This window comes from Sciurus carolinensis, chromosome 3, assembly GCF_902686445.1.
Source record: "Sciurus carolinensis chromosome 3, mSciCar1.2, whole genome shotgun sequence".
Taxonomy (NCBI): Eukaryota; Metazoa; Chordata; class Mammalia; order Rodentia; family Sciuridae; genus Sciurus; species Sciurus carolinensis.
Window position 1 is genome coordinate 33,088,097 of NC_062215.1, and position 15,373 is coordinate 33,103,469.

General features: G+C 36.2%; 2 protein-coding genes and 1 pseudogene across 4 annotated transcripts in view; 1 reads left to right on the top strand and 2 right to left on the bottom strand.

Moving 5' to 3' along the window:
* Rnf43 (ring finger protein 43) overlaps positions 1–3,854 on the bottom strand; it is a 59,951-nt gene extending 56,097 nt beyond the window's left edge. Inside the window, exons 1-2 of one of the 3 annotated variants that reach the window (XM_047546394.1) lie at positions 3,275–3,854; positions 1,584–2,017 (exon numbers count right to left, since the gene is read on the bottom strand). In XM_047546394.1, the coding sequence (XP_047402350.1) occupies positions 1,584–1,835 (252 nt within the window). In that variant the 5' untranslated portion in view covers positions 1,836–2,017; positions 3,275–3,854. Of the gene's footprint in view, positions 1–1,583 lie in introns of all 3 variants that reach the window. The other 2 variants (XM_047546392.1, XM_047546391.1) reach the window with 2 other exon arrangements.
* A 4,529-nt stretch (positions 3,855–8,383) lies between these two features.
* Hsf5 (heat shock transcription factor 5) overlaps positions 8,384–15,373 on the bottom strand; it is a 34,207-nt gene continuing 27,217 nt past the window's right edge. The window contains exon 6 of the mRNA XM_047547167.1: positions 8,384–8,724. Coding sequence (XP_047403123.1) covers positions 8,654–8,724 — 71 coding nt within the window. The 3' untranslated portion in view covers positions 8,384–8,653. The remainder of the gene's footprint in view (positions 8,725–15,373) is intronic.
* On the top strand, positions 12,977–13,837 carry LOC124981082 (protein Mdm4-like; annotated as a pseudogene).

Consider the following 15,373-nt stretch of genomic DNA (forward strand, 5'->3'; position numbering starts at 1 on the left):
TGAAAATTTTATGTAGAGCTTTATGATAATAGAAGACTAGAAGTTTAAAATAAAAGAGAAAACTAGTTTAAACAGCATATAATCAACTCATGAACATGCTATCAAAAGACATAAGGTGCGAAGCTCCCCAAAACTTCAGATATACAAAAATATGACTTTATAGAACATTATATATGCTAAAGGTTAAAACAGAGCACACACTTCATGCTTCAGGATATTAAGGAGGCAAGGTGAGGAAGTTTCCTTCCAATGGTTACATTCTAAATGATTTATTATTTCAATTTTTAAGTATTCCCAATTCCATTCTAGAGTCCAAATTAAATGACTGACTTCCTATCCAAAAAATTTTAACACCATTTTTTTCAGATATATTCTTCTTTCCTATTTATTTTTCTAAATACCAGAACCTTCCATATCACTCAATTTTTCTTCTAATTCATTTATCCCAACTTCAAAATACTGCCAAAGAATGTAAGGAAGAACTACCAAATCACATACTTAACAACCTGGTGTTTGGAAAAGAATTCTATAATTTTTTGTTTTCCTACCTTCTTTCTCTAATAGATGAAAAATTAAATTACTTGGTTCTGTTTATAGTCCATACATATCATAAATAAAAAATCTGAGCTGGATACTGAGATTGATCATATTTAAGAACATTTTAACCTGTGTCCAAGAGCTATAGCAAGATGTGACATTTTACAAAACTTTTTATCAATCAGCAATACCATTTTATGGAATAAGACAAGAGAATGTCTATTAAAAAGGTACAGTCCCACTAAGCTCTGTTTCCACTATGGGGAATGAGCAATTGGTCTATGAAAAGCTATGGCCCCAGTCAGTTCATAAATTTGACACATAAGAAACAATGTGAATGAGTTCAGGCAAAATTCACAGTCCGAAAGCCTAAGCAACTGTGTCTGAAAAACTTTGTGGGTCCATAAAAAAACAGATGTTAAAATTTTGAAAATGATAAAATTATGTATGGGTAAGACCAAAAGGATCAGGAGGAAGGTTTACACTTTAAGTCCATTTTGTAATCCAGTCCTCTCCATTTTGGGCTTAGCAATAGGGTGCCACACGTGGTATGAAGCCAGCCGTAGCATTCAAGCTTGACTGAATTTTAAAAGTGACACTGTATTCAAATATGCTTCGAGGGCAGTCTAGAATTTCAGGGTGCTGCTGACCATTAAAATCAACCACCTTAGTGCTCACCTCAGATTCTAACAGGAGGTAAACTACAATCCTCAGATTAATTTATATAAGCCCACATATTTCGTCTATCAAAAAATAGTCCCAGAATATATCACTTGTGAAGAAAGGTTTTATTATGTGTACCTAAAAAGGCAATGAGGTACCAGTTAAAAATAAACAAATAATCTCCTAAAATAAAGAATTTTTATATTTCTTCTTGAGCATAAAATAACTTGCTTTAGAATGCCAATAAAGCAATATCCTTAAGAGATGGAACAAACAGAAAGCTAAGCAGCAGAAGCCCTTGTATGGTATTTGGTTTGGGAGACAAAAGAAGAAAGGCATATTTCAAACAGATGGAAAGTGAAATATAATAAAGTTATACTTGCCTGCATTAATTTTCCTTCTGCTGGAGTTATTTCAGCAACACCAGCAAACACACCTTCCAAAGTGAGATTCAGTTTTCCTGTAGGGTCCATTTTCAAGGGGATCACTCTGATAATAGCTTTCTGCTCTGCTGATCTTTCAGACTCCACCGCTGCTGCCAGTACCAGTCCTGTGCGTCCAAAGCCTGCCTGCAGGGTAGCCATCAGCAGCCAGGGCCAGAGGGCAGCCAGCTGCAGCTGGTGGCCACCACTCATGCTACCAGCTGCAGCAATGCACTTCGGCCATACATACTGCTTCCACTGGCTAACACCAAGTACAGGTTCTCAGATCCAGGCAAATGCAGGAAGAGAGAATTTATGCTTCAGTTTCAGAAAGACAAGTCATAGTTTTGACCTTTCCTTTCTCTACAGTATATTCCCAAGAACAGGTGGCATTCCTGATGGGCAGAGAAGACAATGTTTTCAGCCCACTTCTGCAGCAGGTATGTCATTTTCTTCCATTTTCACTCTGACTAGCAAAGAAACCACCACTTCTCTTTGGAACTTCCAACTTTGCTTGAGATTGAATGTCACATTATGAATTTTTATTATGTCAGATCACTTGGTGTTGGTCTTCCATATGCATCAAGTTGCCAAGGCACTAACCCCAATGTTGATGAACAAAACAAGGCAAAGTAAACAGCTAAGGCCATGCATCAAAGGTGAGAGTGAAGAACTCCAGCTCAGACAATGGAGTGATGGCCCTTTTAAAGCCACAAAATGTATCAACTATAAATGATTAAAGACCACAGGAGATTTGTTTTTTAACAGGGGAAGAGATGGAATGATAGAAAAAATTTCAGGTCACACCTTGAGGGATGTCCAAAGATGCTACAGCATAAAATCAGAGAAGTTTCCATGTTAAATTGAATTTCAGTGTAGCCCAAAGTTCTAGGTCCATTGAACTTAAATATTTTTCATAAATCTGAACATACTATAATTTTTTATGTGTTCTACCAAAAGTTGCCTATAAATTAGGTGCTAACTTATATATCTTCACACATTACAGGATAACCCTGAACATCACAACTTTTTCTAACTTTCAAAATTAGAATATCTGAAAAGGGTACAGTTTCCAATTATCTTTCCCAGTTAAAATTCATATTTATATCTCCATTTTCCTTTCTCTCTTAGGAATTCCAAAGTTTATTCTCCAACTTGGGAATGCCAAGCACTTTGATTTCTCATGAGATGCTTTGGGAAACTAATATCCAGATCTTATAATTCATAATTTTCTAGGTTCATAAGAAAAACAAAGGACTATTCCTAACACATTTTCAAATTCCTTGAGGGGATTGGAGAATAAAAGATAGGGGGATTAGGAAGGTGATTAGTCACAGGCTTTAAGTAGAACACCCTGAAAAAAATACAATGAAGCCTGGGTAGATCTGTGCTATTTGTAGGCACATATAAGAATTTGGGTCTTTGTATAAACACAGAATATGATTTTTAAATGTGTACCCTTAAGTAAACATAAGTGCACTTCACCCACAAAGCCCGTCGTGTTCCGAGGTCAAGTTTAAAAATCATATAAAGTCTTCAAAATAAGTGCTGAAAAGCTAAGCAACTGAGCAGGAACCTGTTATACACAGATTCTTTTCTTTTGCTGAGGCAGAGGGAGGGAAAAAAAAGAATTTCAAAAGAAATCTGCAAACCTGTTGCGCTGTTGGGCCCACTGGAATCCACGGGGGCGACAAATTCAATTATGCTTTTATAGATCCTGCTCAAAAAGGTTTGAACTGCTTAACCAAGTACAGCTCATTCTTCCACCTTCTTACTCTGCAACCAAACCAAGTGCCCCATACTACAGGTAGGAGACGAGAAATTCCGCAGTCTGAAAAAATAATCCATGCAGATCAAAGGCAGAAACTTATTCCAGGGTGAGAGCTACTGTCCCCAAGAATTCTAAAAATACTTAAAGACGATCCAAAATCATTTCTCAAATCTCCTTTCTAACAAGTTCTTTTTCTTTCCGAACAGCATATTAAATAATCAAATCTTGAAAGAGAAAAGAAGCACAAGTAGCAAATACATCAGCAACAATTCACTACCAGAAACAGAAAATCCCAGAGGGAGAAGGCAATATCTCTGAATCATGGATGGACTTGGGAAGTTCGGAAGGATTCGACTGCTTCCCTTCCAGAAAGACAACTCTGGATCAACTCCCTGGAGCAGGAAGCCTGTGGTTTGTAATTGGTGTTCTACTTCTGACTCCCTCCCCTGGGACTGCAATCACGCTCTCTACCTGCTGACAAAGTGAGGGTGGAGCAGCTAAAGGCAGCCACCCCCACTCGGCCCTCCTCCTCCTCCCGATGCGCACACACCACACTTACTTAACCAGACACGTTCTCGCTCTCTCTTCTCTCTCTCTCTCTCTCTCTCTCTCCTCTCTAGTCCTCTGCTCCCTCTAGTGAGCCACAGCACAACTGCATCCAATTCAGTCCTTGAAACCTTTCTCTGGGTAAGCAAGTAAGTTGGGGCCACTGGAACATATCCAAGCAGATTCTGCACCCAACAGAGCACAGGTGGTGGAATGAGGAAATAAACAGAAAAAATAAAGAAACTCCAAAAGATAAAAGAACGGACACAAGGTTTTTCAAATATAAGTTCAAAGGGATTTCTTTCTGGTCTTTCCGGGTTTTAGTGTCTACAAATGGCACAAAGCCAGAATAAAGTGATCCTGTACTATAGTACTTACTGATTTATTGCTGTTTAGATCTGTTACCCTGGGAATAATTCTTCCCCTTATATGCATAGCTTTTCTTCAGCTCTTACTAATTCAAATTCAGTAGCTCTGTCTAAACTATGCCTCTATGAAGCTTTCAGATCAGGTTGATGTCAGAGTCTGGAAGCCAGCTGTGATTTTCTTCTCACATCTCTGAAAAGTGAAATACTACTATAAATCAGACCTCTGCCCTCAGTGTAAGATTACAAGAAAGTCTATCATTAATATAAACTAAAGGTAAAATATGCTTAATGAGAAGAATGTAAGCAAAAAGAAAACTAATTTTCAGCTAATTACCACATTCATCAACTATAATCCTTATACAGTACTTTGCCATTAGAAAAATGCCAGTTTCTAACATGTTTGTAATATTTGAATTTTCAAGTTCATCAGATAATATTTGATGGTAATTTTTGGACTGTTTACAAAAACAGTTTATTTTGGACTGCTGACAAAAACCTTCCAAATTGTATCAATAACAACAATGTGAATACAGTTAACCCTACTGAACTGTATACACTTAAAAAAGGTTATGATAAATTTTACATTCTTTGCCTCATATACAAATGAACCTCTGTTTAGTCATCTATAAACTTGTGGATAATAATTGCATTGTAGGTTTGTTGTAAAGATTAAATGACATGCCTCTGAAAATAAGAAGTTTAAGTGGCCTATTTACCTTGCATGTTCTTCCCCTATAGAAGGTTTCTGAAGACGGTTTCAGAATTTTAGACTTAATAACTAGCCTGGAACATAGATAGGTTCTATAAAGTAAATTATTTTTTTTAGTACTGGGATTGAACTCAAGGGCACTCTTTCACTGAGCTATATCCCCAGTCCTTTTAATTTTTTGAGACAGGGTCTCACTAAGTTGCTGATGCTGGCCTTGAACTTGCAATCCTCCTGCTTTGGCCCCCAGAATTGCTGGGATTAGAGGTGTGCACCACATACCCAGTTAAAGTAAATTCTTAATTTAGCACTTTTTTCTCTCCTTTCCAAACCTTAAGAACATAAGGCAATATAGATCTTCGGCAGCTCCTTTCCTAAGAAATACCAAGCACTCTAATTCTGGAGAGAATTTTGTGTGTGTGTGTGTGTCTCCCCATCCAGGGGTACTGGGAATTGAACCCAAGGGCACTCCATCACTGAGCTACATCTCCAGCTCTTTTTATTTTGAGTCAAGGTCTCACTAAAGTGCTAGGGTTAGTCTTGAATATGAGATCCTCCTGCTTCAGCTTCCAAATAGCTGGGATTACAGATGTGCACTGCCATGTTTGGATGCTAAAGAAAATTTTAAAAAATCTATTATCGTGTATTTTTTATGTATGCCATGTACTTATACAGCATAAATACTGAAAATGCACATTATTATATATCATTGATATATGCAAAATTATACTGACAGGTAAACTAAAAAAATTACCTACAAGTGGACTTGGCCTCATCTTTTCCTGCTTGAAACTTACAAAGAAAATAATCTAATAGTTAATATACACTTAGTTGAAAAGAAAAGAAAATTACAAATGTGACTATTACCCTCCAACTGTCTTCTCTGAGGAAACCCTGAGATCTGGAAATGAGGGTGATAAGTATCATGAAACTGGGAACCTTGAGATAGGCAGGATCAAGTCAAACAGCTCTATGTAGTTTAGTTTACTGATATCATGTGTTTATTTAAGTCACCAGAATTGACAAGCAAGAGAAATTATTCCCTGGATTCAAAATTAAAATTATTCCTCAAAGTTTAAAAGACCACAACACTTTCCCACAGATGTCATAAAGATGGTGTTTATGTGGTAATCAAAAGTCCATCTCACCGACATCTACCACTTAATTTTAGACATGAGACACATCATCCTTCAGGATCTACTTTTCCATGTAAACTAACTAAACCTACTAAAGACTATTCATCCTTTTCCAAAAAACTAGTTTTCTGTAAAACACATCTAAGAATCGCCCTTATCTTTATTGGCATATTAAAAATTCAATCTCTATTCAAGTGCAAATGAAAAAAAAGTCAGGATAACTTGAAAAAATCAGATTCTTTGAAAAACAGAGTATATTCTATTTTGAACTTTACTAGAATTATTAATGGTTATAATGATTGAGTTTCCTATTTATCACCAATAAAACAGTAAAAACAAGCAAGACACAAGTCTAGTTGGAACACTCACTTTATTGTTGACTGAAATCGGTGCATAAGGTGCTGAAATACTGAGGTGCTAGTCAGGAACCTTGTTAGCATGTGTCAGACCCTACTGGCTAATTCACATGTAGATTTTATTTTACTTCTTGCCATTTTGTCCAAGTCATTGATGATAGCTTTATTTGATAAGTACCAGGCATGTGAGTATAGCAGGAGATCCAGCTCCTTAGTCTGTTGTATTCATATATAAAAAAGTTTGGAAGGTTGATCAAGGCATTTCATTAATTAAGCCTTAAAACCATTGAAACCAAATCTATGCCAAGGTTCCTGCTTGACACATGTTCCTCAAATGATATTATCTCTTTCAACATATATGAAGCTAAGAAAGGCATATTGAAGGGAAGGAGTATCACTTAAGACGGTTCACCAGCTCTTCAATATGACAGAGAAAAGCAACGTTCTCTCATTAGGAAGTAGGGTCTCCTCTTCATGTACTCTGCCAAAATATACAGCCTAGCCAAAAAATGAGGATGTCTTGATAATTTGTTCATCTTTTAAGCCATGCTAATAAAGATGAATAAATGCCCACCAGGTGGACATCAGCTAGTCTCATCAGAAAAACCAGACAGGGTCTCTTTTCAGAACTTACCATCATATCTTAACTGAGTCACTGCAGAACAATACAGAGCTCACCCTTTTCCAAAAGAGCCAAATCTCTGTAACACTTCTAGGGCTTGACATCATTGGAAAGGCACAATCCAATATAAGAAATGAATTGTTACATCTACAATGTCTAGCATAGTATTTACATCATATCACTAAATGCCTTTTTCATTAGTTTCATACTCCTAGGCTTTCCTTTAGTTTACTAGGAAAACTAAGGCAGAATACAGTAAGAAAAGTTCTAGTCAATTTAAAAGACTTTAAATCAGAAAGGTTTTTGCTGTCATTGGACGGACAAATAAAGGAACAACCACGGAATAAGGACATTTTAAGATGTCCTTTCCATAACAGTCCCACAATCCTACTACTCAAATGTAGAATCCTATACAGGGGATTATTATAGTCCATCCCACTATCCAAAATTCTCTCAGAAGCCCAAACCAGATATAAACAGAAAAAATATTGGAGCATAGCTTCTGGTAAATGACAACTAATCAGATTTCCCCCAAATTTGTACACAAAACCTTATAAATGAGGATTTGTACTTGCTGAATGTAAAAATCTAAAATAAGAAAACACTATGTAAAAATCTCTTAATGCTTGTTCACACATTGTACATTCCCCTTCAAAATAAAAATATTACACATGCATCCTTTATCCTCTATCCTGTAATATTAATAAAAATAAAGCTTTAAAACCTTTAAATCTACCAGCATTTATGAATACAATTACATTAAACAATTTAAATATTTTTCGTTAGAAGACATTTAAGTAAGTGATATTAACAAAACCTTACCATTTATGACAATGTATCATTAAAATTAAAGAAAGATATGAAAATAGAAAAATGCTCTCATTAATATAAAAGAATCAGGGGCTGTTAAGTGTGATGGATGGTCTAAGTCCGGATGCCTTGCTCTTGAAACAGAATGCTAGGTTAGGAAGTAAGAGAATTTCCTGGTTAATCACTTGGAAAATTAGCTCTTTACCAGAACTTCTTCCCTGGAATTCCTGACCCATTTAGACCTGTGATCTCGGTGACCTCACGTGTCTTTGTTTTTCTCACAATCTTCTCTGAAAGGATCACACTGTGACTTGAAATAGATAGACTGAACTCCCCACTGGAGTTGTGCTGACTACCGTTTGAGAGTGGCAAGACAACTCAGCACGTACACATTTTGCTCCAGTACCATAGATGCAGCAGTTTTTAGATGCTTCTTCACTGTAACAGAAGGCCAGGACTTTTCATTTGAAAGGGATCTGGGCAGCAAAAAAATGGCTGCTAGATGTTTAGTAGTTTGTCAAGGTAAACAATCTGAACTGAACAGTTGTAGTAAATACCAAACTCCCAATTTTCAATTAACAAAATTCTCAATTAACAAAACAAAAAAATACTTTTTTCCTTAACAGAACTGAAAAAATCCCAACAGTGTGTCATGTGCAAGACTAGTCTGCCTCCAGCTACGGCTAGTGCACAATGTCACATTTGTCATCCATTCCTCACTCTTTTAATTCTTCCTCCTTTGGAAAGTGCTCCTGCTTGCAGGCCACGTCCACCAGCAGATGAAGATCTAAAAAGAAAGGATTATTTACTCACTCTCAGCCTCTCAGACTACAGAGTTCTATAGACAAGTCTTCAGATTAGAACAACTTGTCTATGTTGCAGCTGTAGAATTGGGTCTAAAATTACATTTTCTCCCCGGATTCACAATTTTAGAGCATTCCTGTAACTCTAAAGCATACTGATGCAGCACAGTTGTAAACCCAAAGAGATCAACAAAGTTTAAAGTTTCCCTCCTTCTCAGTGGTAAGGCCAAGCCTCTTTTCAATACAATTGTCTTTTATTATAAATGAAAAAAAAAAAAGGAAAATGTGAAAGAAATCAAAGTGGAAAACACACACACAAATAAACCTCTTTTCTTCCATGCTGTATAAACAGCTGGGTGGGTTGTAGAAATATGAAAAGGTAATGCCTGCAGAAAAGCAATGTTAAGTAACTGCTACTTTTCCCAAGTAGATTGCCTCTGTTATGGTTTGGATGTGAGGTGTACCCCAAAAGCTCGCGTGTAAGACAATGCAAGAAAGTTCAGAGAAGAACTGATTGGGTTATGAGAGCCTTAAACCAATCAGTGAATTAATCCCTAGATGGGGATTAACTGAGTGGTAGCTGGGGGTGGTATATTAGGGGTGTGGCTTTGGGGTATATATTTTGTATTGTGCAGTGGAGTCTCTCTCTACTTTCTGGTCACCATGTAAGCTGCTTCCCTCCGCCACTCTCTTTTCCCATGATGCCATCTGCCTTGGCTTAAGCCCTGAGAAATGGAGCCTGCTGTCTATGGAGTGAGACCTCTGAAACCATGACTCCTCAAATAAACTTTTCCTTCTCCACAGTGGTTCTGGCTGGGTCCTTTTAGCCACCACAGCAAAAAAATCTGACTAAAACAGCTTCCATAAAAAATTCCCACTTACTGACACAGCTAAACTCCTATAAAAACACCTAGTTAAACTGTATGTGAGAAAGAAGTCATGCTCTCATAGAGATTAAGAGGTAGAGTTGTTCCTGAAGCGTGGAAGGGAATGCTGGGCACCATGGCACATGCCTTTAATCCCAGGGATGAGGAGGCTGAGGGAGGAGAACTGCAAGTTCAAAGTCAGTCTGGGAAACTTAGTGAGACCCTGTCTCAAAATTTAAAAAATAATAAAAAAATAAAAACAAATAAGTGAAAAAGGATAGGATGTAGGATGTAGCTCCGTGATAGAGTATCCTTGTATTCAATCCTCAGTACCAGACCAAAAAAAGACAGTGGGGAGAAGCAAAAACTTGACCTCAAGCACAAGGTTCTGCAATATAGGAGAGCTATAAGCTTCTCTACAGTTTAGATAATTACAGTAACAATAATAACTGTAATATATTTATATAAAATCTTTTTCTTCAAGTAGTTAAAATGCATTATAATAAGATCATCTAGTCAATCCCGAGGAGTAAGTATATAACTAGGAGGTAGAACCTCTAAGCTATTATGTGGCTAGTGGTTTCCACACCTCACTGCCTACTGGAATCTTTGGGGATCTTTAAAAAACAAATGATGCCTGGGGCTCCCACCTCCAGACATTTTTATTTAATTGATAAGGAGTGTGACCTATGCATTAGGATTTTTGAAAGCTGACTAAAAGATCTGGAAGTAATACCTAACAATGCTTGTTTTTAAAAAACATTTTTTTAGTTATAGATGGAAACAATACCTTTTATTTTATTTATTTTTATGTGGTGCTGAGGATGGAACCCAGTGCCTCACACATACTAGGCAGGCACTGTACCACTGATCCACAACTCCAGTCCTAACTATGTTAATTTCTAAACACTTCAGTTCCATATTAGAACAAGGACAGGCCATATGGTAATAGAAAATACTAAAATAAGATTCTGGGATATGAATAGATCCAGTTGTAACCCTAGGTTGAAAGCAGAGTAGAAATTCTTAATGACAAAGATTAAAAACTATTACAGCTACTATAGATCTCAAATGGGGAGGTGAACTGAACAGCAGCATCAGCAATAACAAACCTCTTGTAATGATGGGGCTTAAAAAGATCAAATAGCACTTGACTGCATAGTTTCTAATAACATTTAAACATAGTAACTTTATTAAAGTGAGATTCCTTCATTAACAACTGCCAATCAAGGAATGTACAGAAAGCAATAAAAATCTAAGACTTACTCTATTCTAGCCTGGTACTGCTAGAGGTTGATGTCTTCCCTCAAAAGAGAGTCTTACATGTTCACAGAGAAGATAAAGATTTGGGAAACAGCAGCTGAGTTGGCTTGAGAGGTGAAAGGCCTCTAGGGACAAGAGCACTGCATCTCCTTGTTTGGGAATGTTCATTTCTACTTGAAAGCACTCTTTAGGGTTTTGAGGTTATTGCCTTGATGAAATTCTCATCTATAACTCAACAGCTACAAAATGGGAAGTCTTTTTTAAGAAATCAATTGAACTTTGCTTTTAAACATTCAGTTTCCCTTAGTTATAAAATTACACATCCTATCAGAACATAAGAAAGTATAGCTTCCACAATGAGATTAATATGTGGATATAACCAGTTTGGGGTAATATTGTAGAAATTGGAGGGGCATGATGGAGCCTAATATTCTTTACTTCTTGATATCTTTGATCTAAAAGGCATTTTCCTTAAGTCAACATGTGCTCAAAAGGCATGTTAGTGACTGTGACCAACAATCTCCTTCTAACAAAATACACATCATTGAAACCACTACAATTTGATACTTAAACAACTTTAAGTCTCATTAAAAAGAAAAAAAAAAGTTGGGTTAGGTATATGTAACTCAAGGGTAAAGAACTTGCTTAGCACAGGGGCCCTGGGTTCAATTCCCAGCACCCCGCCCCCACATCCCCAAGTCAAAGGAAGTTTGAAGTATGAGAAAATGCCCCATTACAAATAGTAAAAAGTTTTAAAAATAATTTAGCTATAGAAGGACACAGATACCTTCTGGAATACAGGATGCTTCTGTTCAATTATTGAGAAACATGAAATTCTAACAGTTATGTTAGAATCACAAAACTTCCAAGTTTGCAGACAAAGTGGTATTTAGAAATTATTTTATTAAGTTCATTTATTTTAACCACAAATAATTGCTTTGAGAGTTGGAATCTTATTAATGGGAGATACTCAGTGATAGTTAAAACTTCAGTGCTACTTTAGGACTTTCATATTTGGTCTCTATCATTAAAAATTTAACCTTGAAATTTATCTATCAAGAGAAAAAAGGTTTGCTCATCTAGGAAAAATAAAGTACTACTCCATTTTAAGCTCTCCCACTCACTACTCTCTTACGGGCTACTTGGGGTTGTGAAAAGATCAGAAACTAAGGAGAAGGAACTTTTAATACAGGATTGGTAAATTTTTTGTAAAGAGTCAGACAATGATTAATTTTAGGCACTGTAAGCCTAAAATTACTCTATCACTGGTATGAAAGTAGCCATAGGCAATGTGTAAATGAAAGGGCATATCTATGTATTCCAATAAAATTTTACTTATGTATATTGAAATCTGAATTTCATATAATTTTCATGTGTCATGAAATGTTCTTTTGATTTTCCCCCAACAATTAAAAATAATGTAAAAACCATGCTGTTTGCAGGCCATGTACAAACAGGCTAGATGTGGCCCATGGGTCAGTTGATTATCAACTCCTGTTGTAACAACACACATTGGGAGTACAATCAAAAGAAATTTAACCAAAACATGAGTTATCAAGTTGAATATTATTATCGTAGTTCTCAAAAAATTATATTTTCTCCAAAGAAGATATACAAATGGCCAAAAAGCACATGAAAATTGTGAAATTTAGGTTTTACAAAATGCAAACCAAAATCACAATGAAGTATCACTTCACACTATTAATACAGTACCAATAATAATTTTTAAATGGAAAATGACAAGTATTAGTAAGGATGTAGAGATACTGGAACCCCATACAATACTGACAGGAATATAAAATAGTTCATTCGTTAAGGAAAATACATTTAGAAAATGTATTTGGTGGTTCCTAAAAAAGTTAAAGAGGCCATTTCAAAATACTGCCAAGAGGGCTGGGGATGTAGCTCAGTTGGTAGAATGCCTGCCTTGCAAGCATAAGGCCCTGGGTTCAATCCCCTGCACTGCAAAAAAAGTAAAATAAAATAAAAATGCTGCCAAGGTCTTAGGACCTACAACTGCCACCCACCTCTCCCATGCTCAGAGGGGAAGCAACCCTCAGGGCAGCTATAAACTTTGTCAACGCACTATAATTTCTTCACTGTCAAAATGATATCACATTCCACCTCTGCCTAGTAGTCAACATCTGACAGTGCTTTCAGGATCTCTTTAGAACTAATCACTAAAGTATGACTTAAACTGCTACTCTTGAAGATTTTGCTAGTACCAGGTACCCAAGGAGAAATGATCACTATTAATGTACTATGGAGGCCAGTATATAATTAATGGTGAAGCAGTTCATGATCAATAGGAACAGGCAATGGTATACTGGGTGGAAATCTTTTGGGAAAACTACTTAGGATGTCTGAGCTTCTGGGAAAGATCCATGCCTTCTCTATGATATGCTAAGGAAGAATCACTGCTACTACAGATGCTGTTCAGACTCTCCCTCTTGGCATAGGATCACAGTATGGATATTCCAAATCAAGACCAAATGAAGCAAAGTGCAAAAGAAAGTTCAAGAAAAAGAGCCAAAGAAGGTGATAAACCCCACACTTTCTACCTCAGAGCATAAACACAGAAATTCTACAAGAAGTAAAGGTTCAACAGAAAATTTAACCCAAGATGAGACATGTAGGCTGGACTTAGGATTTGAGGAGTGGGATGAAGTTGGTTTGCCTTGGTGGTTTTTAGGAAATCTAAGAAACAATGATACACCTATAAGTAATGGCTCAAGATATAGGTACTACCATTGTTTCAGAAACTACAGATGATTTGTGTTTTTTAAAATGAGTATTCAAGTAGTTAGGTGTTGAAATAAAAGTTGAAGTTCCTCATATTTAATGAGCAAGTCAAGGAAGCAGAGAAAGTGACTGACAAAAAGATGATTGAAGTGGGAAAGAATGATGACTTTGAGGGCTCTAAGTCTTAAGTGATGATGCTGATATAGAAGTTACCTCTGAGGTTTGAACATCCAGGAAAAGTTCTTCTGCACTGGCCACATCTTTAGATGTTACAATCCCAACAGTACACTTGTGTTGAAGAATGCCATTTTTTCCTGTTTCTATTTTATGTCTTGTTAGAGGTTTTTACTGAAATTTTAGAAGGGAAAATAATAAGTCGATCTAATCCTCTCTCTACCTTGGAAAGGATGACCTAAATGTGTCCACTGAAATTCTATGCCATCAAAATTCTTTGACACGACACAGTGAAGACACAGGAATATTCAAAGTAGGCCTGCATTACTTTTTTCCCACTAAACACCTCTCTGTAAACCCAAGGACAGACTAGTAGACCACCTAATTCTTGTTCAGTACAAAATAATTTTGTCAGTATTTTCTTAAAAAAAGCAAATGGAAAACAGCTTCGTTTCCACATAGATTAATATTAATTAAGGGATACTGAAGAAGATTTGGTATTTGAAAAAAAAAAAAAAAGTAAAGATAGTATGACCATGTGATGCAATAATTCCACTTCTAGATATATACCCCAGGAATGAAAAACAGATAGTCAAACAAATACTTGTGCACAAATGTTCATAACAACACTATTCACAACAGGCAAAAGGTAGAAACAGCCCAAATGTCTACTAGCAGATAAATGGATAAGCAAATCATGGCATATACATCATGGCATATACAATCTAACATCATTTAGCCAAAAGAAATGAATACTGATACACATGCTACAAGGTGGATGGACTTAAAAATACTATGCTAAGTGTCCCAAACCAAACATAAAAGGTCACACTGCATGATTCCATTTACAAGAAAAATTCGGCATAGGTAAATCCATAGATAGAGAAGACAGATTAGTAATTGCCAGGGGCTGGAGAAAGGAGGGATGTAGAAAAAATTTTGGAACTAGTTAGAGATTGCACATGGCTATGAATGCACTACAGGTTACTGACTTGTTTGCTTTAAAATGACTTTTTATTAATTTTACCTAAAAAAGTTAACTTTTCCTATCAATTTGAACTGACTCCAGAAAAAAAGGAGAAATCAAGAAATGTCTATGAAACATAAAATTCATATCCAAATATTTCTTAATTTTCAGTATCAGAGCATAGTAATGAGATACAGATCTTTAGTAACACATATCCGATTCTTATTTTCAACAAAATAGAACTATATATTCTGATACAGTACCAAGTTAATGGTAGTTTTCAGTATTTGTTAAAAGAAACTGAAAGGGTAGTTTGACTCCCAAGATGTTCAAATCTTACCTCTCTGGCTAACTAAAAGACTACTCAAAAGGACAAAGTAGATACAGCCACAGGAAGCAGGATGGTGGCAGCCATGGGTGAGGGAGGGGGAATGGGGAGCAATCATTCAATGGATACAGAGTTGTTCTGTAGAAGAAAAGAGTTTTGAAGACGGATGGTGGTGATGATACCAGAACAATGTGAATGTACTTAATGCCAGTGAATTATATACTTCAAAATGTTTATGATGCCGATTTTATATCCTATGTATTTACCACAAGTTTTTGAAGATTGCTTTTTTC